The 23,870-nt window shown below is 37.8% G+C and overlaps 4 protein-coding genes across 13 annotated transcripts; 3 read left to right on the top strand and 1 right to left on the bottom strand.

Annotated features, from left to right (window-relative positions):
• Positions 1 to 328: 328 nt before the first annotated feature.
• On the bottom strand, positions 329 to 13,332 carry LOC115628442 (ensconsin). Of its 10 annotated transcripts, none has more exons than XM_030524551.1 (16): positions 13,266 to 13,332; positions 12,524 to 12,577; positions 12,239 to 12,412; positions 10,162 to 10,418; positions 9,958 to 10,097; positions 9,767 to 9,882; positions 8,741 to 8,983; positions 8,091 to 8,228; positions 6,694 to 7,320; positions 5,554 to 5,727; positions 5,309 to 5,487; positions 4,404 to 5,246; positions 4,081 to 4,341; positions 2,804 to 3,198; positions 2,558 to 2,733; positions 329 to 2,484 (listed from the first exon to the last, which is right to left on the bottom strand). In XM_030524551.1, exons 1-16 carry the CDS (start codon positions 13,312 to 13,314, stop codon positions 2,468 to 2,470), a joined length of 3,843 nt encoding a protein of 1,280 aa, XP_030380411.1. In that variant the 5' UTR covers positions 13,315 to 13,332; the 3' UTR covers positions 329 to 2,467. The 10 variants fall into 10 exon arrangements, with proteins under 10 accessions (XP_030380411.1, XP_030380412.1, XP_030380415.1 ...); XM_030524552.1 differs by having other exon boundaries at positions 6,973 to 7,320; XM_030524555.1 differs by lacking the exon at positions 6,694 to 7,320.
• Positions 13,333 to 13,463: 131 nt separating this feature from the next.
• Positions 13,464 to 14,647, top strand: LOC115628229 (replication factor C subunit 2). Its single transcript, XM_030524232.1, has 3 exons — positions 13,464 to 13,548; positions 13,608 to 13,719; positions 13,786 to 14,647. Exons 1-3 carry the CDS (start codon positions 13,490 to 13,492, stop codon positions 14,614 to 14,616), a joined length of 1,002 nt encoding a protein of 333 aa, XP_030380092.1. The 5' UTR covers positions 13,464 to 13,489; the 3' UTR covers positions 14,617 to 14,647.
• Positions 14,648 to 14,876: 229 nt separating this feature from the next.
• Positions 14,877 to 17,533, top strand: LOC115628230 (ras-like protein 2). Its single transcript, XM_030524233.1, has 3 exons — positions 14,877 to 15,032; positions 15,909 to 15,996; positions 16,050 to 17,533. Exons 1-3 carry the CDS (start codon positions 14,940 to 14,942, stop codon positions 16,457 to 16,459), a joined length of 591 nt encoding a protein of 196 aa, XP_030380093.1. The 5' UTR covers positions 14,877 to 14,939; the 3' UTR covers positions 16,460 to 17,533.
• A 1,731-nt stretch (positions 17,534 to 19,264) lies between these two features.
• Positions 19,265 to 19,934, top strand: LOC115628373 (adipokinetic hormone). Its single transcript, XM_030524451.1, has 3 exons — positions 19,265 to 19,333; positions 19,397 to 19,546; positions 19,614 to 19,934. The coding sequence occupies exons 1-3, from the start codon at positions 19,265 to 19,267 to the stop codon at positions 19,653 to 19,655; spliced, it is 261 nt and encodes an 86-aa protein (XP_030380311.1). The 3' UTR covers positions 19,656 to 19,934.
• The last annotated feature ends 3,936 nt before the right edge of the window (positions 19,935 to 23,870 follow it).

The raw sequence follows: 23,870 nt of genomic DNA, 5'->3' as shown, positions 1-23,870 counted from the left end.
TTTTACGCTTTTGAATTGAAAAAAATAATGTACTGAATATCATATGTATATAGAAGCCAACGAAATCATTAAAATATTATATTATGAAGACACTCAAAATTTAGAAAAGATGAATTAAGACGAATTGCTTGTTTAATTTATAAAAGGGTTTGGAAATAAACAGGAATACATAGATACACCAATAGCATTAGCATAAAAAAAATTGAGTTCATTGTGGTTAAGAAATAAATTCTTTTGAAATGCTCGCATAAGCTAAATGAGTGGTTCATTTAAAATTCTCCTTATGCAGTAGCTGGATGAGTGACAATGAAACAATGTTTTTCAAATCTGCCTTGAGAATTAGTTACATTTTATTATTCACATAAGTATGTATGTTGTGTATGTAATTTTGTTTAAAGATAAGTAAAGAATTTTATTAGTAATCCACTGTTGTGTTTATTATTTTTTAATAAATATATTTTTGTTGTATGCCTGTGTGTGTAAAAGGGAATTGCTTTGTTTTACTTTGTGGTGTGTTACGCGTGTGTGTTATATATAATTATATTAATATACATAGTACATACTGCACAAATTTCTTAATTGTTCTCGAATTGTTTATCATTAGTACGGATCTCAGACATTCCAGTTACATTGTGGTTATTAAACATTTCACTTATTTGTGTGTGGCTCTCTTTTAATTATTTAGATTTTGATTATACCGCCGTTAAGTTTAACATAGGATAGCGTTTAGAATATTATTTAACTAGCTTATATGTTGCACATATTGCGATCTTGTATTATTCTATTAACGGGTTTCATGCTTTTTTGCGAACAAATCATGCACGTTAAGGCCCTGGCGCTCAAGTACAAGTGGATGTGTAAATATGTATGTATTGCATGGTTTGTTGTTGCTGTCTTTTTTATGTCTTTGTAATATATTTTACAATTTTGCTGCAGTGCATGCTAAATAATTTGCTAAAAAATTTAAAAAAATAATCATAATTTATTTTGCACATGGATAAATATGTATGTATATAAATTACAAATATAAATGTATATAAAAATTCTGATACCAAAATATTGACGCAAAATAATGAATATACAGAAAGAACTACTATAATAAAAATGACATAATCAGATTTTCGTCTCCCCATTACACCTATGTATGCAAGTATATATATGTGTGTGTGTAGGTATGTGCAGGTATGTATCCTTTATGGAGATATATAAACCACTTCTCACGCACAGCAATAAACACTATGAATGTGCATATCGAGGGACTTTCTCGACAAATTACATGATTACATTTAGACTACGACTACTACCGTCAATTGGACATACAACAGTATTAGCAAATAATTTCAATTGATTTTTTGTTGATTTTTTTTTAAAATAAATAATACCGTACGATGGTTTGCTCATCGTAAACTTAACTTACTAAACAACAGTGCATATATGTATGTATGTGGGCAGAACTAAAGATTATAGCAAAAAAGGCGTGGCAGGCTACTTGCAGCCGAAATTATATTCTTTTATATGCCTTGGCTGGTTGGCTGGCTGACTGACTGGCTTGACTTTTCGCGCCCCTCTAGCAGTGAGGCTGTGGAGTGGTGAAATTTATTGAAATGGTTGGCGGTACTGAAGACGCGGACAATCGTACCTTAAAACTGCACATTTATACATACTATATCTATATATTTAAATATGTTTGCAACTCAGCGCAGTTTTGTGCATATGCAATGTTCCATGTCGTCTGGCACAGCTCAACAGCTCATTAGAAATCCGCTGAAGCTTAATTATGTTCGTATGTATGTTCTAGGGTTTCTTTTTTCATATTCTTTTTTAACTACTCTATATAATTTTCAATTATATATGTTAGATACAGATCGCGTCTGCTCAAGTTATACTCAATGTAAACATGCACTTTATAATAGTTTTAAGCAATTATAGCATAATTAATTTTAATCGAGTCAAATCGAATTGAATTGTTTATATTTGCTTCACAACTTTAAGCATTTGAAACGTTCTTTGATATCGAATTGCTTTGCATTCATCTCCCCGTCTTCCTATCTATAACTAGCTTCCGCGCTCATCGTTTTTTTTTTTTCCTTAGATCTTAGCTTAGGCTCTTTCTTGGTTTTTCTTTTTCACTTTACGGCTGCAGAAGGAACAGTTCAAAAAAGTTTCGCCTTAGTTTTTAACTAATTACATGCAGGTTTGTTTAATTTTCTTCCCGGAACTTGCCCTTTGCATTACTCGCCAGCCATTTCTCACATTATATACGAATAGATGCGTTTATATATAGTTTAGTATATGTATAAGCTTTTCGTTTTCCTGTGTTTTCTTTTAGTATATAGTAACCATAATTTTTCGCGCACACTTTCAGCCTAATAATAAATACTCCACACATTTAGCTATATCAGTTTAAAAAACAATCAAAGTTCCTGCACATCAGCTTTAGCTTCAGTTTTAGCTTTCAGCTCTAAATTCACAGCAACGATATATCTGAAGAAAAAAGTATTATCAGTAGTTGAATAAATTGTCAATGATGGATTGATGTGAATGTGACGTTACGTACCTTTATTCTCGTGACTATCAGCAGTGACTAGCGTGGTAGTTGCCGTTGTGTTCGTCAGCAAGCTGTTATTATTGTTTATGTTTAGTGGATTGTTGTGCAGATCTTGTGATTCAATACTCAGATCAATCAGCTGAGTGGCGGCCGGAGTCACAACGTCTTGCAGTATGTTGATGTCACTGATTTTAAAAATAGAGAAGTCAGAAGACAATCAGTCAGATAAACACTCACATTTAATGACTTACTTACTTTTTATTGTTCACATTCTCGATATGGCCATTACCATTGGCCACCGCTGCTGTTGTTGTGTTCGAGCTGGTATTGAAGTCAACAAGCAGCTTTCCGTTAGTCACCTCAAACTGCTGTAAGTTTTTTGCATTCTGATCAATGATCATGCTAGAAAAACTATTTATCAGCGAGTTCTCTTTGTCCAGCACCGACTGTTCATATGTTGCCTGTGTGTTCTGGGACTCGTTAGATAAAGTGACTTCCCCAGGCATGACTGGAGTTTGTTCTGTGGGTGGTGGATTGCTGCCAGGCGAGCCGGTTGAGTTGCTGCTGCTGCTACTGTTGCTGACACTTTCACTGCTGGCTTCATTATCTTTAGGAGCAGGAGGTGATGCCTGAGCCGTGGCGTTGGATTCCTGTAATGAATGTTTTAGAGAGTAAGGATAAGTTATGAAATCTAAAAAAATAGTCAGTTGTCTTCCAACCAAAGTACAAGAAATTGAAGAAGACTGCAAAAACGTAACAAAGTGCAAATAATATTTTATTATTTTCCGTTACACTCGAAGGAGCGGTACATAGTAGAAGGCCTAAACTACTCCGGTTTTAATTTTAATTTAAACAATTAATTAATTTAAAAATAAGAAACTTTTTGTGTGTTTTTAAATTCCGATTGTTTTTATTACATCCGTGTGATAAAAATGTTTGAGGTAGTCCAAGCACGATTATAGTACGTTGTAATATTTTATTACACCACCACATATATAGTGTTAGATTTTGTTCAGATAAATTTAAATAAGAAACTTATTCCTTAACAAGCCGATCGTCCTATATAGGATAATAGTAGTCTGATCCGGCCGGTATAGATCTTTCTTCAGAAACCTTTGTGCCAAATTTGAACACAATTGGCTTAAAACTATGAGACTATCTCGTCTTTTCTGACAATTTTGAAATTTTATAGAAAGGAAAAAGCGAAAATGAATATTATTTTTTTCTATTTCTCATCCATTCAAGCGTTATTAGATATTAATGTAATTTGATTAGATTTGACTGTTTAGGCTTTTTCTTATAATACTTTATTAAAACGGTTGTAATCCTTGTTGAGAACCTGTATTTTGCGATTTATTATATGTTGATATTTAAAATTGGCTCTTAAAATTGTTAATTCTTGAAATTCATCAAAAGAGATCAACAATGGACATTAATTCCAGAAAATAAGGTTATAGGAAAAATGTGGAAGATGATAACAATACCAACTCTCGAATAGATCCAAGAATAAATGTTTATATTTTTCCACATACCTTAGCAGGCGTAGAGCTTGGTGTGTTGCCGGTGTTTGCGCCAGCAGCAGCTCCACCTTTGCGTGTGCGTGACATGATAGCCTCGACGCGCTTGCGTCGTTCCTCGCGCTCTTTCTCTTCGCGCTTGAGACGCTCGGCAACTTCGACGCGCTGTTTTTCGGCATCCTCTTTAGCCTTTTTCTCAGCCTCCTCGCGCTCTATGCGCTGGCGTTCTTCATCTGCGCGTTTACGCTGCTCTTCTTCCTCACGCGCTTTCGCTTCCTAGAGGGCCGAACAAGTGATTATTTGATTGCTTACAGCAGTGGAAACAGTGCGAGCCTTACCTCGATTGCCTTACGCAATCGTTCTTCTTCCCCACGTCGCTGTTCCTCAGCTAAGCGGGTGGCTTCTTCCTCAAATTGGCGTTGACGTTCGGCTTCTTCTTCCTGTCGTTTAATCTCAGCCAGACGCTCGGCTTCGATGCGTTGGCGCTCGAGTTCAGCTTGACGTTCGGCTTCCTCTCGGGCCAAACGTCGTCGTTCGGCAAGTGCGGCTTTCGCCTCCTCCTCAGTCGTAATCTTTTTGGCGATCATCGATGCAGTCATTAGATCGTTACCTTCGGCATTTGCTGCGGGAGGCGTTAGCTCGCGGACCTCAGAATTTTCCTTGCTTCCATTGCGGGACGATTTCTTTTCAGAGTTAGCACTAGCCTGCTGCTCTGGTAGCTTTTGTTGCGGTTGCTGGAAGGCCTCCTTCTCATTGCCCACATCTACTTTTTCCTCCATAGTGTGTGGGTCAACTGCTTGAGCTTGAGCTGCCTCAGCGGACACGGTCTGCGGCTGCGTTGCTACGATCTCTTGTGGAGCTGCCACCTCCTCTGTCTTAACAGAGTTGAGCGCCTCTTTTTCTGCCTTGCTTTGCGCTGGTTCCACAGCTGCCGCAGCTGGAGTTGCTGCTGCCGGGGCGTTTGTCTTTTCTTCTTCCTTCACATTGGGTTCCTTTGCTACGGCAGTATCGTTTTGTTCAGCGGCAGCCGTTACTGTGTTAGTCACAATCATCGATTTAGTCATTGCCGCAGAGGTATCCTTGGTTCTAGTTTCCCTGCCAGGTCTACTTATGCGCTCCGAGCTTGTGGTTCGACTCGGCAAAGCCTTGGGGGCAGATGCGGGCTTGGGCGCCACAGGTTCCTGCAAGTAACAAGAAGACGATTGTAGTGTTGAGGAACATAAAACTCACTTAGTATACTAACTCGCTTAGACGGGGTCTTTTTCTCAGCACTGCTTAGCCTCGAAGAACTTGAGGTAACGATCAGCGATGTCGACATTGGGTTCGCTGTTCGTTTCGGAGTCGTTTGTGCTGTGGACGAAGTTGGAGAAGCCGCTGTCGTTTTCATTGGAGGCCTCTGTTCCTTCTTAAGTTTATTTATTTCTGCGCAGAAATGAGGGAGGTAAGTGCTAATTAAGTCATAATTTTCGATGATTAGTCTTTCTTTACCTTCTAAGGACATTCCAGTGCCAGCAATACTAGCTGGCCGCGGTTTCCGAGGCGCTGTCGTTGGCCGCCTGTTTACATAGCCCGACGACGACATCGTTGTGGAGTTAGACATAGCGCTCCCGGGCCTTGAGTTATTCAGGTGGCCGCCAGGTGTGACGTTGCCAGATCTGGAGCCTAGGCGATGGAATAGAGTAGAATATTAGACACAAGGCTAAATACATGTGGTGTATTATGTCGAGATGGGCATGTGAGTACCATTCTAAATACGGATTTCAATACGGTGTTGTCTTTGGGGAAATAGTGATAAGGCAAGATATATGTATGACACCGTCACCAGAAATTTCAGTTAAAGACAATTGGACATAAAGAAAAAACATAAAGATACCAACATAAAACTCAATCAGTTAGCAAAATGAAAAACATCCAACCAACGCTAAAATGATAGGAAACCAAATAAACATATGTGTTTGCTCTTAACCAAGAGCAGTGCGTTATTCTTTGTGTGCGGGTGTGAGTGATCTGAGGGGACCTACAAGCCCATAACCAATTAAAGTGTGTCAATGTATTCAAAAACGTATAATTAAATAAGAATCAAGAAAGAAAAAATGAGCCAATTCCAAACTATAAAATTGATGATAGTCAGTCCTACATCCAAGATGAATGATGAGATGCAACATTTATCTAGGTACTTTTAAATATACATGGCTGTACAATTAGATCTCGAGTTTGTGTGATCCTCACCACTACTGGAAGATCTTACGGTACTATTTACGTGTGTGGGTCCCTTTAGGCCAGATATATACTTTATTATTACAATTATCATATAGTATGCCTTCCCGATTAAAATAATTAGGTGTGTGTGTTTTTTGGGTGTGTACGAGTGTGTTCTGTGTTCTGATTAGCCAATAAAAGTGTGCATATGTCGCTATTTTTCGTCTACACCAATGAGTGGAACCTTTTTTCACTAATGAGGTGCTGAGGTTAGGCTTAGGTGGACCGATTACAGCAAAGGCCAATAAAGGAGCGAATATGCAAGTATTACAAATGCGTGTGTATATGTGTGTATTGTGTATTAATTTTGTGTGTTTGTTGTGAGTAGTGATTGTTGTTGTTGTTGTTGTTTATATTGTTCTCACACACCTGCGTTGACTAACAAACTAGAAGAGTTCATGAGCAACAATGAGTTTGGATCGAAATAACAGTAGGGGTTAGTAGAAGTTGCATAATGCTGCTGGCCTCGCCTAATCGCTTTGGAGGATGCGGATGAAGCAAATGATGATTGAAGATATTTTTTAGTTGCGGCAGTTTGCAAGCCAAGATTGGAGTGGCGTTGTGGATTGGGTGGCGTGTTGTAATTGTTGTTGGGCGTGCTCGACCATGAATGGCACGAATGGCTGCTTATCTGTGTCATGCTCTTACTCGAGTCACGTTGCCCGTTGCCCAGCGGACGGAAGCTGCTCGAAATTCCACCGCCCAGCGAGTACTTTCCGCGATCCCTTTGTCCAGCGCCGCCGCCGGCCAAGTGAGTCATGCTGCGCGACATAATGCCAGTGGCACTGGCGCTGCCATCGCTGCTGATACCGCCGGCACTGCCCGCACGCTTGCCCCGATTTGCGCTACGTCGCCCACCACCTAAAGAGGCGGTCTCGTCAAGCATTTCCAGTTCGCGTTCGCGACGCTCCCGCTCCATAATAGCGCGCACGTGCTCACCATTCCGACGTATTGGCTGAGCCAGCTGATCCAGACGATTCATCGAATAGGCGCGTCCTGTGTTCGCCGTTAGTTGATTTTGTTGGTGTTGGTGTTACATATATGAAAAGTTGAAAGTAGTGGTTCAGGCATGAATCAAAATCAATTTGGCAAGTTCTTGTTGTATTGGAGTTTGTATTTGGAGTTTTTTTAAAGGTGGTAGATAGGTAGGTAGGTAGAAGTGATCGTTTAGTTCCTTTGGAGGCTTTAAACACTTACAAAAGACGGCACAAAATGGGACACAAAGGTCGCTGCAAAATGAATGTGTGCAGAGAAAGTGCAGCCGACAAAAGTAGTCGGTTATAGGGTGTAATAAGTGTAGGTGGGCGTGCTTGTTCTTAATCTAAGCCAGGGATCGGACAACCCAGTCTTAGATGTGCTCAATAGTGTGTGTTTGTGTTTTGATATTCATCGATCTATTTTGGCCTGCCCTGTCCAATTAGTCCCCCAAATGCCCCCATTAACTGTCCCACTTATTGTATCAGAACTTTCCTATAATGCGAAAAATTTAATTAAATAGGCTTGGAATTGCATAAGCAACTTTGTGAACAAGAAGATTTTTGAGAAAGTAGACGGTAAATCAAGAGTCATATGGGAAATAATTGCCGTCCTCACGATGCCTTACGGGTTCGACACCTACTGATGATTATGATGATGATGGTGTGTAATAATGATGACAAAATCGTCGGCTAGATGAACATGATTATTTCCGTGTAGCGCAAATTGAAAGCAAGATGAATTCGACAGTTCGGCAGTTAGGTAAATCGCTTCAGCTGTGGAACGCTTACCTGGGGTTCTGGGCGTTGTGCTCAGTGAGCTGCGAGAACCATAGTGCCCGTCTCGGGGGCTGGGTATTGTCGGCATGAGGTCCGTTTTCCTGCGGTAAACGCTTCGGAACATGATGTTTGGTGTGTCAACGAAATCTTCTGTAATGGTTTTTTTTTGGTTTTGGTTTTCGTTCAATAATTCATCTTTGAGAGAAGTGTAATTTTTGCTTTTGGAGAGAGCGCGCGCGTGCCTCACGCTCGTAACTCAAAAATCTTAAGCTTAAGATCGAAAAAGAATAAAATGAAACCAATGGCTAAAACAAAAGCAACAACCATGCTAAGGATTTGCCATTGCATCTGCGCAATGCGGGGAAATCTAAGGTACCGAATGGCCCAGTAGGGAATAAAACGAGGGCTCCGATTTATTGGCATACTGCGCAGATTAAAGGGGTTATAAATTACAAGTAGGGTGTTAGGGCGGAATATTTTGGATAAATAAACATATACGAATATGGTACATCATGCTTTTACAAACGAGCGGGCATGCCGGGGCGACGGGGTTAGCAAAGATAGTTGGTATTAGGGTTAACAAAAAACGAGCGCAGCCTTTAAAAATTGTTGTCTAGGCAAAGTATACAGAATTAGAGAGATAGACAGAAGAGAACCCTCACCCTTACGACTTGAGTTATTATTGTTGTGGATTGCAGTAGTTGTTGTGGTAGTTGTTGTATATTGTCTGTGCGCACTTGTGGTAATCGCTTGGGTGTTCATACTCGGCACATGTGACGCCATTGGCGGCCCGTCAATGTTTATCTCACTTCCAGCTATGGAGAGCGAGAAACGCTTGGGCGGCTCATCGTTCGAGTAGCCCCAATTGAATACCTCATACATGGACGAAGACTTACGGCGGTGATCTGTGTTGTGGGCATTTTGTACAGAGTGAATTTTGAATAGTATTAACGCATTGGCAGACTAACTCTTGCTGAATTGTTTCTTGTGTTGTTTCTTGTGGTTAGCATGCAAATATTTACGAGTGTATTCTATTGTACATATACAGCGAGAGAGAGAGAGAGAGAGATGAAGAAAAAAGGAGAACTTGCTGGGAAAAGTGACTGAGTGTGTATTTGAGATTGAAATCTGTATAATTGTATTTACTACTGTGTATGTGAATTGTAAAAATAATATAAATATGTTGGAATTTGTAAAAGTTTAAAAGAAAAATTCAAATTGAATAAAGCTCTGTTTCAATTTAAGATAAAATAATTGGGCTGTACCAATTATGTTGTGATTTTGTGGTTTTATGTTTCAGGATCTATTGCATTTTTGACATATAAAAATACACGATTGTACTCTCTGCATATTTAAAACAAATATTTATCTTTTTTATATATATATATGAAACTTCTCAGAACGTATTGATTTTTAGGCACTAATTGGGTTTTATATGGGAGGCAGAGAAACATTTACTACTATGCAATTGAAAAGGTACAGAGGTACAGCACATTTTAATCATAACTAGCGAGTAAAAAAGAACTAAAACCAGACGTTCTTAAATTATATATATATTTTCAATATAACAATAACTGCAAAATAAAACATTAGGATTCTGTGTATTTGGGTGGATCTTGTGGCAAGTGAGTAATGCGTGTATGCTTGTGATTTGTATTGATTGACTAAACAGTGAGGGGGGCGCTTACCATCGTTTCTGTCGGTGGATGACGATGCACGCTTCTTAACACCACTGTCGGCAAGTTCCCGCTCAGAACTTCGACGTGAGAGTGAGGCGCCTGCCACATTCGATATCGATGTTGATCTGTAAGAATGGTAGATAGTCTTAGATAAGCACTGCATTTGGATATTTGTATGTGTGTATGTTATTTTTATTCACCGTCGTTGACCCCAAAAAGTGCTAGGCGATACCAAGCCATAGTCCGCTGGTACATCCAATAAACGGGGGGTCGATGAGCCGAAAGCAAAACCGATTGAGTTTCTATCTCGTTTTTTTACCTCTATTCGCGATTCACGTTCCTAGGCAAAATAGGCGAGAAGTAAGAAAAATATCTGAGATCTAATCGGAGAGAAAAATCCATACCTGATTCTTTTTCAGTATGTATTCTCGTCGCTCCTTCTCGGCCTCGATGATGGCCTTCTTGCGCTCCTCTACCTGATGACGTTTCTCTGTGTCGCGTACGCGTATTTCCTCAATACGTCGACGGCGCTCCTCTTCCTTTTGTTCGCGATACCTTTGCGCTGCTTCGGCCTGAGCTCTCAGCTCCTCGATTTTTCTTTGTCTCTCCTCATTCTGTCGGTCGCGCGCATATTTAAGTTTCTCTTCTCGGTCTTTAGACGCTGCAAATGGCAAAAGAAAGTTGTTAAAACGAGCGTAAATATATATGTGAAAGCGAGCCTCAACATTGAGGGTGGCTCCAAATACCAAGTACAATTCCAATTGGAATGCTCGAGCCATTTGTGCCCTTCTCTAATTGCTACCATCCAAGATACGCATGACCTTGGCAAGCCACTAATGGAAGGGAAACGGTCGGTCACACCTAAAAGCGTTTCGTATTCTTTTCTTACAAGAAATTAGCAATTAAATAACAACGAATTTGTTTGCACTTAATCGTTGTTGTGCCTGCCCTCCTCCAGCTTTTATCCATCTACCTGTAGCAAAAAATCAATAAACGTTTGCCGGTCTCTTTAAACTTTTACAAACGTTGAGCGCTGACGTCACCGGTGACGTCGCAGCTATGTATATACGCCGGCTATGTGGGTCAATTGACAACAATAGCTCGTACATAGAAGTACACACACACACGCGCATACACCCGCATATGACCCACTACATAACCGTTTTCACATTTGCAAATCAGCAAAAGAAAATGCGAGCAAACAATTTATTAATATGACATTGGGCCCCGGAGCAAGAATTGCCAACGTAAAGATTGCTATACTTCAAGCGACTATGCCTAAAAACATAAATAATTACACGCCAAAATTATTGTAATCGCAAACTAAATGGGCGATGGTGGCGGTTTGATGGTGACTTCAAAGTCCATAATCGAGGAAAATATTCTGATTGTTTTTGGAATTTTATGACGTAATCTTAAACATACATATGTATGTGTGTATTTAGTTCGCATTCGGGTAATTAACAAAAATGGCATTGCGCACGAAGTAAAATGTACGAATTGTCGATCGTGCTAATTAGAATTCACAAAAGATCTTATTTACAAAAACTACGGCACCTCAAAATGTGTGCAACGAGCAATAGGATGCAAAGTTATAAGTCAGAATAAAACGAGCCCTGTTTCGATGGATATATAAACATACATATGTTGGGAAATAGCTAAAAGTTTTGGTCCTGTTTCAAATATGCTTCCAATAGTACTTCGATTGCACCTTTTCATATAAAGTATATACACACAAATAGATATATATATATATATATAGCTTGGTATAGCAAAACTGCTGGTACTTTTTAAAATCTTTTTTAATCTAGCAGACACGTTTCGTATAATTCGAATAGGATAACTCCTTTTCTAATTAGACCAAGCTTTGGCGATTTAATTAAATATTAGGAATATGTTTTAACAGTCTTTTATGGTTTGGTGCATACATTTCAGCACTTTTAAGGATTTAAAAATGACTATTTCCTAACTTGTATTATTTTACAAACATGCACATAATTAAAATTGATCAAATGTGATTTTCATAAGGTTTGGATAGAAATTTTGGAAAGACTTGTTTAATTGCAAGTATTACCACATTCTTGTGGTAATTTGATTATATCTTAATTTTTAGTTCGTACAGCGGGAATCAAACAAATTAGTATCACAAAAACAATGCCTCACATAAATTAAAATTAATTCCAGGGATTTTGCAGGTGCTGGAAATTTTTGATTGGCCTAAAAAAAGATGCGTATTACTTTGATAAAAGAAATATTGGTGTTGGCGGTGAAGGTCGCAATCATGAATATTTATAGACCCGCACATATGTACAAATGCGTGTGCGTTTGTTCTAGATAAGGGGGCTGCTGGTTTGGTTTGGGTGTCATATCAGTTTTAGCTTTAGTAATAATGGCACCAACGCGAAAGCATCGTGATCATGCATGGGAGGAACAAGCATAGGTAGCAGGAGGGAGTGCCGCAACGGACGGAATGTGAACTACCTTGAAGGTTCGAGTCATCTTCGCCGACGCCCACCTGTGCAAACCAGTGCATGGTGGCGCCGGTGACCGGCATCTCGTTGCCTCCGCTGCAGTTAGTTACAAACATTGTTGTTGCTGTTCTTGTTGCAGGTGCGGCTATGCGAAGTGCGTGGGTCTGCATATGCCCGTTTATGTCTACTTTGGCGAAAGATTGTAGATGTGTTCAGAGATTAGGGGATATGTGCAATCGTCGCCGTTGTCTATGCAAACTTTATGTAACAAGTGATAACTAAATTGACGTTTTACCTTTTCTCTCGGCGCTTCCCTCTCGACTTTCGGCTCTCTTAGATGTGCTTTCCACTGAAAGTAAATAAAAATGCAGGGCATTGTAAACAGAGTGCTGCTTGTGTTTTTATTTCACTAGATGAAAGGCTTGTTTATGTTCATTCGATTATCCCAACAATATTTTTATCGAGCAGTTGGCACACTAAAGTGGATACGTACTCCACTCCCCAAGAATAAAAAAAATAAGAACAAGAATGTGAGAGAACCAAAACAGTACAGCGGCTGTGCGACTCTAGGCTGTTGAAGGAAAATCAATTGGCATTGCCTTGCGTTTGGCGGATGACACAAACACGCATACACACAAACACATAGACACACACAGAAACAACTTGCTGCCACAAACAAATGCAGCTGCATTTGCAGCTGCGTTGCTTGCCCTCACTGGAACTTTGAAGAAAAACTTATTTTTAAACCCAAACTCCTGTTGTCGTTTTGGGGAACGGCAAAAACATGCACACAGAACACACGGGAGCAAATTTCACCCATATGAAGCAAACTTTCGGGCTTCTTCTTTTCACGTCGTTCGCTTTGAGTGTGAGTGCTTTTGTCGATTTTCGCCTCCACTGCTGTCTTCGCTGCGCACTCGACCAGCAATTTTGTCGCTTTTTAAAACATATTATTTCCTAGGGTTTCCCATTTTATATTGATCGCGCACATACTTTGTTTATTAATTGTTCAGTGGTTTCCAATATTAAATGCATACCTGCTGGATTATTTGAATAATTTTCTTGCTGGCCCCCAAAACTCGCCATATTCACTTTACTTTTTCTACATCGATGATGAATTGGCGATGTGACCACTTCTACATTTCATAAAAATACTTAACGATAGAAAAAATACCAACAATACTGCAATATTCACTGACTAACATCAGCTGTTCATTTGATCCCGCGCTTTCAGCACGCTAGTTGTTTTAATATTACAAATATGCCGGAGGAATGTGAAATTACAAACGATGAGCTCAAGAAGCGCAGCAATTTGCCATGGTAAGTGTGTTCTACGGCTTCTTTCTGAAGATAATGAGGATAGTATTTTTCCGCAACAGGATTGAGAAATATCGTCCCATCAAGTTCGAAGAGATTGTTGGCAATGCAGACACAGTGGCGCGTCTCTCTATCTTTGCTACCCAAGGAAATGCGCCCAATATTATAATTGCGGTATACATATACATATTTTAATATACAATGATTTGTGACTCATTCAAATTCCTTCTGCACTTACAGGGTCCGCCAGGTGTGGGTAAAACGACGACTATTCAATGCCTGGCGCGCATCCTTCTTGGAGATAGCTACAAGGAAGCAGTGTTGGAGCTTAATGCTTCAAATGAACGTGGCATTGACGTGGTGCGGAATAAAATTAAAATGTTTGCCCAACAGAAAGTTACGTTGCCCAAGGGTCGACATAAGATTGTAATTTTGGATGAGGCAGATAGTATGACGGACGGCGCACAGCAAGCACTGCGAAGAACAATGGAAATTTACAGCAACACGACCCGTTTCGCGCTCGCCTGCAATACAAGCGAGAAGATTATCGAGCCCATTCAGAGTCGGTGTGCAATGTTGCGCTTCACAAAGCTTTCTGATGCTCAGATACTGGCCAAGCTCATTGAGGTGTGCCAGCTGGAGAAGCTGACTTATGATGAGGAAGGGCTTGAGGCGATTGTGTTTACAGCCCAGGGCGATATGCGTCAGGCACTCAACAATCTGCAAGCAACCGCTCAGGGCTTTGGTAGCATAAATAATGAAAACGTATTTAAGGTGTGCGATGAACCGCATCCCATGCTTATTCAGGACATGCTACAACATTGTGCTGCCAACGACATTCACAAGGCGTACAAAATTTTGGCAAAGCTTTGGCGCTTGGGCTATGCCCCAGAGGACATTATTGGCAACATATTCCGTGTATGCAAGCGCCTAACCATTGATGAGCAGTTGAAGTTGAACTTCATAAAGGAGATTGGTATTACACACATGAAAATTGTCGAGGGTACTAATTCGTTGCTGCAGCTCACCAGTTTATTAGCTCGACTATGCACTGCCACTGAAGAACACTGAAATTAATTACACACCTATAATTTTAATATTATTTTTTAAGGCTGAATCATTTACTAATTGTTTTTTCAAGCATTAATATTAAACTTATTCACATCCATTACCAGCAAAACAAGTTCCAAAGGTTTTCAAATATGCAAAAGACGTTGCTACGTAACCATAGATGTCGCCACTGATTCATTTTGTATCGATTAAATTGGGTGCAACTTGTGCATCGATTGTATTGAATATTTTCTGGTCATTTTTAGCCACTCGCTTGCCAGAGTCCACCACTAGTTGTAGCTGTTCGGGTAGATTATTTTTACGTTTATTTAGCGGATATAAAAATGTCGCGACCGCCGCAGATGCAAACATATAAATTGGTCGTAGTTGGTGGTGGTGGAGTTGGAAAGTCTGCTATTACCATACAATTTATACAGGTGAGCGCGGATTAGAAGATGGCTAGACGTCGAGCGTTGTGTTGATGGGTGCAAGGGGGAGGCGCGACGTAACAAGTGGGCTGGACTGTGTTTTGGCGAAAGCAAGTTGATTAGTTTGGAAATGCGTGCGCTACATTTTTTCGTAGAGAGATCATCGCCATACGCGTAATTGCCAGAGAAAAGTCAGTTGACCATCTGCGAAGTGAACACCCACGCAAATCTCCTAATAGGCGTCTTCCTAAAAAGCAAGCGTACGCACCTTAAAAATACCTTAGTAAAGAATTTTGTCGCTGGGGAACAGAAGATTTTGGGTGTGCCTCAGTTAGAGTTTAAGGTCAGCTCTGCTTTCTGGCATGGTCATGATCAACGCCTCCGCATTCTTAAACTGAACACTGTCCGTCCCAATGACTATCTAGCCGCCAGTGCGCCCATTAGCTGTCGCCATTTATTTATAGTTATTTGCGTCATCTCCATCTCTAAAAGTTGTGTGTATATACACATACATACATACATACATACATACAATTGTACAAATATTTACTCAAACATAGAGATTTGTTTTATGTGCTAAGATGCTCATCTAAATGATAAAAATAATAATTGTGCAGTTGTACCGTCAAGAGATAAAAGTGGCGTCATTGTGCACAAACAATTTTAATGAAATACATTCGTTTGTTTATATTATGTGAACGACTAGATGTATAATATGTATGTATGTGTGTAGATAGGCACGCCTTTTTATTTGCATATGATTTTATTTTCATCGCACGCCAGCCTTGAGTGTTTGTAAGCGTTTTGCAAAATGCGGCCTTGTTTTGACCTGAAATTATCATTTTGAATTAACATAGAAATTGTTTTCCTTTATCTATATTTCAGAGCTACTTTGTTACAGACTACGATCCCACCATTGAGGACTCATACACGAAACAATGTGTCATAGACGATGTGCCAGCCAAGTTGGACAGTAAGTGGTAATTGTACTCAAACTTTTTAAATGCTGACCACTTGCAATTGCAGTTCTGGATACTGCCGGCCAGGAAGAGTTCAGCGCCATGCGCGAGCAATACATGCGCTCGGGCGAAGGTTTTCTGCTCGTCTTCTCACTCAACGATCATTCCAGCTTCGATGAGATACCAAAGTTTCAACGTCAGATCCTGCGGGTAAAGGATCGTGATGAGTTCCCTATGCTAATGGTGGGAAACAAGTGTGATTTGGAGCATCAGCGACAGGTCTCGCTTGAGGCTGCACAAAACATGAGTAGAAGCCTAATGATACCCTACATAGAGTGCAGTGCCAAGTTGCGCGTAAATGTAGATCAGGCTTTTCATGAACTGGTGCGCATTGTGCGTAAATTTCAAATTGCCGAACGTCCCTACATCGAAGAGGGCTACAAGAAAAAGGGGAAAAAGAAGTGCTGCATGATGTAGTAAGCGGCGGCAAGCTACTGTTTATAAATACAAAAACTGCCTGCCAGTTCAAGTTCACTTCGCTTAAGTAGTTGTGAGTCTCTCAGTAATATTTTTTTAATGTGGAACCAGTGATGATGGAGACGAAAACGAAGACTCAACTGCTGTCACAGAACACAACACAACATAATGCAATGCAATAATAACCACAACAATAACGAAATGAATGTAACGCCAACTCAAAACTACCAGCGCGTCGACTGAGCTAAGATTTTTAATCCGAAACTAGAAACCAAACAACCCAAACGAAGTGCATTTTTTACTTACCCAGTGGCGTGTGGATAAATCGCCGGCCGAATCGAATAACTAAATGGAAAGTGTGTCAATAAATTGGGAATGTATGTCCTTGTGTGTCCCGACACACTTATGTGCTTATGTAATGCATCCGATACATATACAATTGCTTTTTACATACATAATACACATTCGCTATACACTCATAAATACATGCTTACATACACGTATATACATATATACATACATATTTATACATATATTTTTGTAATTTTATTTGTTAATTAACAACACCAATTAAGGGCAAATGTTTTTATGATTGGACTTTTGCGAAATCCATTTATTGAATTAATAATTGACTCAAGAACTCGATGGAACGATCGTTTGTTTTGATTAAGCCAAAAGTAATGTGTTATTGTAAATTGTATTGTTATTTACTACTAATGTACTACGTGTAATACATACGTGCATATTAATGCTTGCGTATAATCAATGTTTAGCAGAGCTGATTTTGTTAATGGTATGTGTTTGACAAGTGAGTGCCTCTTTGCAATATGCCAGCTTTTGTAATATACAACCTTAAAGCGAGTCGATCGATGAAAGTGAAACGCACAAAACAATAATATTTGTAATCCTACGTTTTTATACATTTATACACACAAGCAAAATAATATATATTGTTTTTAAAATCAAAGCTACTTATACACATTTATGTATCAACATATGATGTTCTGAATTGTACTCTTGTTTAACTCCACACTGTTTAGTTTAACAAATTATTTAATTATATTTAATATAAATATATGCGAAATTCTAATAATTCAATAATAAAAATACTTGAATATAACCTTTTCGAATTCAATACAAGTGGGAGCTGTCTGTCCGCTTCAATTGCAACTCCCCTAGCAAATGATTTACTTAACTAAATTATATTTATATTGGCCAAGAGGGGACTTGCGCGACACTAGCATTTTTGTTGTGCAAATGCAAAAAAAGTAAGAAATTATTTTTAATAAGAAACAAGATGGTTCATGCAGTATATATCTACAAGTATATGTATGCATGTAAGTGTATTAAGAGAAGAGAAGGTATGTATATTTGAGTACGTTTTCTTTTTACAGATATGTATATCGGTATTTTGACATTTTAAAAGCACGTTGGTAGCAGTTATAAAAACGATACATCCAAAAAATTGTGTCTTTAATATACGGCTAATCAATTGCCAGGAGTTTTAATTATTTGCTTGATGCATTCATTTTATGCCACCATGAGCCTCAATAGAAAATCTCAGTCCGCTCAGCGTCGCACAGTGGAACCTCCTGACTTTTTTCATTGCCTTTACTCATATTATTTTTGTTTCGGCCTAAGGCCCCATAGTGCGTCGATTGAGAAAAAAATAATATCAGGGGAATCTAATGGGGGAGTGCACGACTCAGACAGAAAAGCCCTTAAATTTGTTTAATTTACAACTTAAATAATAATAATGCAATTATATATAAATCGATGTATGTACATATTATATGTGTATGTCTGTTTGTTATACCCTCTAGCCAAAAAGTAAAAGGGTATACTAGTTTTGTGCGAATGTATGTAACACACAGAATGAGACGTGGCAGACTCCCAGAAATAGTATATTTGTATATTATTGATCAGTATGACAAGACGAGTCGCTATAGCCATGTCCGGCCGTCCGTCTGTATGAGCGCAAGGATCTCAAAAGGTACAAGAGCTAGAATTACCAAACTTGGTATCCAGGGTCCCCTAAGCCCTAGGCAGGTCAAGGTTGTTTTTTTATTCTGATACACCCCCACTCCCATGCTATTAGTGATTTTCCATAACTCCTGTAAATCTTAGAATTTTGAATTCAAAATTGGTAATTATATCCCGTTAGTGATTATCTGTTGTTAAAACTGAACCTAAACAAATGTCTCCACTTATGTATGTATTTATTAAATATGTTTAATTAAATTAATTAAGTTAATTTTTTAAAATTAATTTTTAAAATAATTTTTTCCTTTTTTGTGAGAGTGAGTACAGGGTATTAAGAGGTGAGCTCGCTCGACTTTAGCGTTCCTTTCTTGTTTTTATTTGAATCGCAACCACTACTGCTGAGGTAACTTTCTTTAGTAACTAATTTCAAAAACCTGTTGCAAAAGTGGAAATTCTAAGAGTTACGAGAGTTGTATGTTTGAGGACTGTACAAGTATGTAACTGTCTCTCGTACTCTCTGAGATATTTGGGTTCATGCAAACATACTAACAGATGGATATGTCTAGAACGGTCTTAGAACTGAAAGCCTGAACGTGGGAAATTAATTACTGAATAGTGATTTTCAATTGCGTTAGTAAAGGACGTAAATATAGCGTTCAACATACATTCATATGTGTACTATATATGTAAGTATAAATTGATTGACGCAGAGAGTCCTTACAAGTGCACAATTAATTAGTTGAACTGCATAGATGGAAGGGTATTGCAGGCTCTTTCAGTATAAAAAGGCGTTCCTGGTAGTCCAAGTCACACAGAAACAGAATGAGTCCCAAAAGTGAAGTACTGGTCGCTGCTGTCCTCATTTTCCTGCTCGCTTGTGTCGAATGTCAAGTAAGTTACATAAGATATCTACTCTTAGTGCTTAGCTTTAAGATTAAAAACGTGAACTTGCAGCTGACATTCTCACCCGATTGGGGCAAGCGGTCAGTGGGCGTTGGAGGAGGTGGTAGTGCTGGAGTAGCAGGCTCAAGCGCCTTCTTTGAACAGCAAGGCAATTGCAAGACCTCGAACGAGATGCTATTGGAAATCTTCAGATTTGTACAGGTATGTTTTCGCTTCAACATAGTATATATAATATATTATTTATATTAATATTTGTCTATCTCTCCAGTCGCAGGCACAGCTTTTTCTGGATTGCAAGCATAGGGAATGAGCTGGACAGACTCCGGTCGAGTTGACTTACACAAATTCACACTAGGCTGTGTATATTACACACACCCGCATCTATATACATACGTATTTATTTAAATAATTATGAATTTCGTATATATTTTATGTACACGTAATCGAGGTAGTCGGCATTTAGATTTAGAGGAATTTCTATATATGTTTCGTTTCTCAGTGTAACACTTAACCATGAGCCTTGCTAAAGCTTAAGATCACCAAGCGGTGACAATAAACGGATATCAATTAAGCGCATACTAAACCTAAATGGTGTTGTCTCTTTATCAGTAGCATATAGGTTCATAATGTGGATTTCTCGCACACTCACATGTAACCTTGAAAATAACTAGCATTTCGGGGATTTTAGTTACCTATTTTTCAAGTTCAAGCGATCACCCGACCGGGTTCAGTTCAGTTAAATCTTCATATTATTATTCATTCATTATTATTTTTTTTTTGTGTTTGAAACTAATTTGAAAATTGACTAAATTAAATGAACATCGTATCATTATCGCCCACACGGTTCATGGCTTTCAAGAGCACTGCCACTGCGCCGTTAACATTTTACTGTTTGTTTTGAACGATTCGTTTAGACGAATCAGTGCTCCAGCAGTCCAACAGTCCATCAGTTGTTGCTTTGATTAGGGCTTGCTAAAATGATATGGTGTAATCGGAGTGTTTTATATTTGGTTCTACTTGTATGTACTGCCGGAATTTCCACTTGTAAGTGTGTTCGCTTTCAATTCCCTGGGGAGTCTATTAATAGTTTCGATGTCATATGTATTTCAATAAATATTATACATACATACTCGTACAAAAATACAAGTAATCGAATACAGTTCGCAGAATGGAATGCTAGAGTGTCACAGGCCTGTACCGACTTCCACAAAAAAATAATACCAGTATTTTTGAATTAAATCTTTCAAAAATAAATAAATATATACACCTTATTCTGTTTTTGCACGGTAGATTGGTTCCAGAAACAACCGCAAAAATAGGTGATTGGTTCTTTATCTCTAAAGAAATGACATATAAGCCATTTGTAATTTTCAAACCGTGTTATATCAAAATCGTGTAAAAAAGAAAAATTTAAAATTATAAACTTCCATAGCACGCACTTATGTACATGAGTGTCTATGTGTGTGCGTATGTGTGCAGTACAGAGTTGTGGTAAAGCAGTAACAACAACAACAGTTAAAATCAAATCAAGTTAAATTTGGATAAACAGTTCAAAAAATTGGGCGTGGAAAAAACAGCAAAAAATGTGGAGGTTTTGTGAGGTGGATATGGTTGTATATTGACCTGTCTTGTCACATTGATCAAGAATATAAGTACATTCATCAAGAGCTGCAGTCCTTGGAGGGCTGTCACACCTTCTTCAATATGTTACACACATCTGCGCTAAACTAGACTACTATTTAATCTATTTGGGTAAAGGGTATGAGAAAATATATTATGTTTACCATATATATGATTCAATTAATTACCGGGTACACCCTGCATAAGAATCGGACGAGATACGACACCAGTATGTTTTAATACATATATAAATATTTTCAATTGTTCGATTTTGTCGCGGGTTTGTGTCTATGCTTACATACATATGTATGTATGCATGTATTTGTGCAGTGTAGTTTAGAACCTATATTTTTAATGGAGCTGACTTATCATGGATGGAACTTGACATGGGGACACAAAGGCACGATTGCTAATTCACACTTACACTTCAATATTTATCTTTTTTTATTGTTGATTTAGCAGGCTTTACGTCTCAGTAAGATAAATTTGTTTTATGCTGTTAGATACTGTCTCTTGTTAAAATAAAAATTGCATTAATAAAGTCTGTAGTTCTAGAACGTTGAGCCTTAATAATCAAGGAATGTTTTTTTCAATATTCGTGTATGTGCACTTTAAGAATAAGGAAATCATTTGTTTATATGTATACTATATTTGAAATTCATTAACAAAAACGTTCACATTTATTTGGGTAGCTAGTATCATTTATTAAGTATACAATGATTTTTGCTAGTTCTTGGAATTGTAAACCAAAATTGTTTATAGTCATAAAGGTAATCCCCATTAATGCTCTGCTAGCTCAACTCTGTATGGTAGATCGACATGAAAAGATTCTCATACTCGTATACATACAAGTATATACTTAGGTAATATATGTATGTATAATGTTGGGATTATTATATATAACCAAGTTAAATTTAACAATTATTGAAGTGGGAATAAGTTTTTAAAAGTTAAGTTTTGAAGAGTGTGCCATTCCATTCTTGTTGAAGTCTTGAGTTTGATGAACGTTCAACATTTTAATTAATAGTACATCACGGGCTTTAAAAATATGTTACGCTTAAAATTGAATTGTGTGTACCGTTCCTGAAAGTTTAATTATCTCCCACAATCGTATGCATATATTTGGTGTTATTAAATTATTTCTATTAAATCGCACTTGTCATTCATTTAAATATTGTATTGCCAACATAAGTCGATTATTGCCCATCATGGACATAAGTCCAAATGTTTTTTCTACAGTTTCAATTTAATCGGATGACAAGCGTCACTGGCCCAGTTATTTTAATTTGTTTGAAATTATTTTACGCCATGTACATATAGCATATACGAGTATACTTGTAATGCATTTAGGCATAATTCGTTGTTGCTGTTATTGCATTGTAGGCGCCTGTTAATTGTAGTGTGAAGTAGCATGTTTGTAAACCCATATCCGTATCTGATGCCTGCTGCAATATTTAAAAGCACCCGCAATATGTAGCCTTGGGCCCTTGACAATTATTCAAAATAAACCTAATTGAAATTGGAGGGTTATTTTTATTTTTATTGCAACTGCGCAATGCTTCAGAAGTGGAATGCTATAGGCACTGTAGAGCTTTATTAATAATCTAGTTATAGCCAAGATCTTGGAGGTATACCATTATGATATTTATTTAAAAAAAAGACAAAAAAAACGAAGACGGCTTCAGAAACATTTATATTTGATCAACTGGGATAAAGCTAATTATAAGAATAGTAGCAATATTAAAGAACTCGCAAAATACATCTACGTGATGATTATTGTGGAATAATGATGGGAAAGTCTTTCATGGTAGGGAAGACTGGTAACTTATAAATCTAAAAGTAACTTTGAGAGATAACAAGCTGATTTCGTTGTTATAGGAGATAGAATATGTATATCATTTTATTATGTCATATTAGTTATAAAAATACTCCAAAGAATGTTTTTATTCTTTATTTAAAAGCTTTATACTACTAACAAAATAATCTATAGCAACCAAAAAAAGAGATCCCAATTACATAAGGCATGCTAATAGGTCATATGTTGGTAATATCAGTATTAAGGATATAAACAGAATAAAATCGAACAACAAATATAATTGGCAAAAGTTTCGGAGGAATCACATAAATAAAGGATTTAAATTAGTAATGTCGTCTTATTTCTAAATGAAGAATAGTCCACATCAGCATAACTTTGAAATTTCCATAGATAACCAATCTAATTAAGCATTTTAATAATTGATTTCGAGGTTTCTTTTAAAATATACTATATTATAAAATATAATAATATAATATACTATACAAGTATATTAAATTATATTATAATTAAATCACGGACTGCTAATGCGTTCATTTAAATTTTGGACAAATTATGTTTATCAGGAAATTAAATTATATATTCAGGAATACCTTAATATATATGTATGTAAATGCAAGACCTTTATTGTACCTAACTTATAACTCACTTGTTAAACAATGGGGACAATTTTAACGGTAATTTTTCCAGTCAGTTAAACGTCTCTATTAATTATAGAAATTCAGAAATCAAACGAATAGTCGTCATTGTATTTTAAAATTATAAAACAATCTTTTTTTATCCTTAGGCCATTAACAAATGCAATCAACCTATGTGCATATAAAAACATGTTTATGATTTGCAGAGCACTATTTTATGTTTACATTGTTTAGTACGGCTTTGGGCTGAACCGGCCCTGAACAAACATTGAGAGTGAGATAAATGAGCACGCATTTAATTGCGTTCACTGAAAATAAACAAATGCAGAAGCACTTAAATTATGCAATTAAATAAATTATAACATATTACCACGGCCCAGTTGGACTGAACCAATTTGTGGTGCCGGTTGCTCATTTGCTAACATTTGGCCGAGCTGGACGGATCGTTATCGGA

Source organism: Scaptodrosophila lebanonensis, unplaced genomic scaffold, assembly GCF_003285725.1.
Source record: "Scaptodrosophila lebanonensis strain 11010-0011.00,11010-0021.00 unplaced genomic scaffold, SlebRS2 tig00000113-arrow-arrow-pilon, whole genome shotgun sequence".
Classification (NCBI taxonomy): Eukaryota; Metazoa; Arthropoda; class Insecta; order Diptera; family Drosophilidae; genus Scaptodrosophila; species Scaptodrosophila lebanonensis.
Note: the sequence above shows the minus strand (reverse complement) of the source record. Positions and strands in the feature narration are given on the sequence as shown.

Coding starts and splice junctions, on each gene's coding strand:
- LOC115628229 (XM_030524232.1), top strand. CDS start 13,490: ATGCCGGAGGAATGTGAAATTACAAACGATGAGCTCAAGAAGCGCAGC. Junction 13,549..13,607: donor AAGCGCAGCAATTTGCCATG/GTAAGTGTGTTC, acceptor TTTCCGCAACAG/GATTGAGAAATATCGTCCCA. Junction 13,720..13,785: donor CGCCCAATATTATAATTGCG/GTATACATATAC, acceptor CTGCACTTACAG/GGTCCGCCAGGTGTGGGTAA.
- LOC115628442 (XM_030524551.1), bottom strand. CDS start 13,314: ATGGCGAGTTTTGGGGGCCAGCAAGAAAATTATTCAAATAATCCAGCA. Junction 12,578..13,265: donor TTATTCAAATAATCCAGCAG/GTATGCATTTAA, acceptor ATTTACTTTCAG/TGGAAAGCACATCTAAGAGA. Junction 2,734..2,803: donor GAGAATGTGAACAATAAAAA/GTAAGTAAGTCA, acceptor TTTTAAAATCAG/TGACATCAACATACTGCAAG.
- LOC115628230 (XM_030524233.1), top strand. CDS start 14,940: ATGTCGCGACCGCCGCAGATGCAAACATATAAATTGGTCGTAGTTGGT. Junction 15,033..15,908: donor TTACCATACAATTTATACAG/GTGAGCGCGGAT, acceptor TCTATATTTCAG/AGCTACTTTGTTACAGACTA. Junction 15,997..16,049: donor TGTGCCAGCCAAGTTGGACA/GTAAGTGGTAAT, acceptor TTGCAATTGCAG/TTCTGGATACTGCCGGCCAG.
- LOC115628373 (XM_030524451.1), top strand. CDS start 19,265: ATGAGTCCCAAAAGTGAAGTACTGGTCGCTGCTGTCCTCATTTTCCTG. Junction 19,334..19,396: donor TCGCTTGTGTCGAATGTCAA/GTAAGTTACATA, acceptor GTGAACTTGCAG/CTGACATTCTCACCCGATTG. Junction 19,547..19,613: donor AAATCTTCAGATTTGTACAG/GTATGTTTTCGC, acceptor CTATCTCTCCAG/TCGCAGGCACAGCTTTTTCT.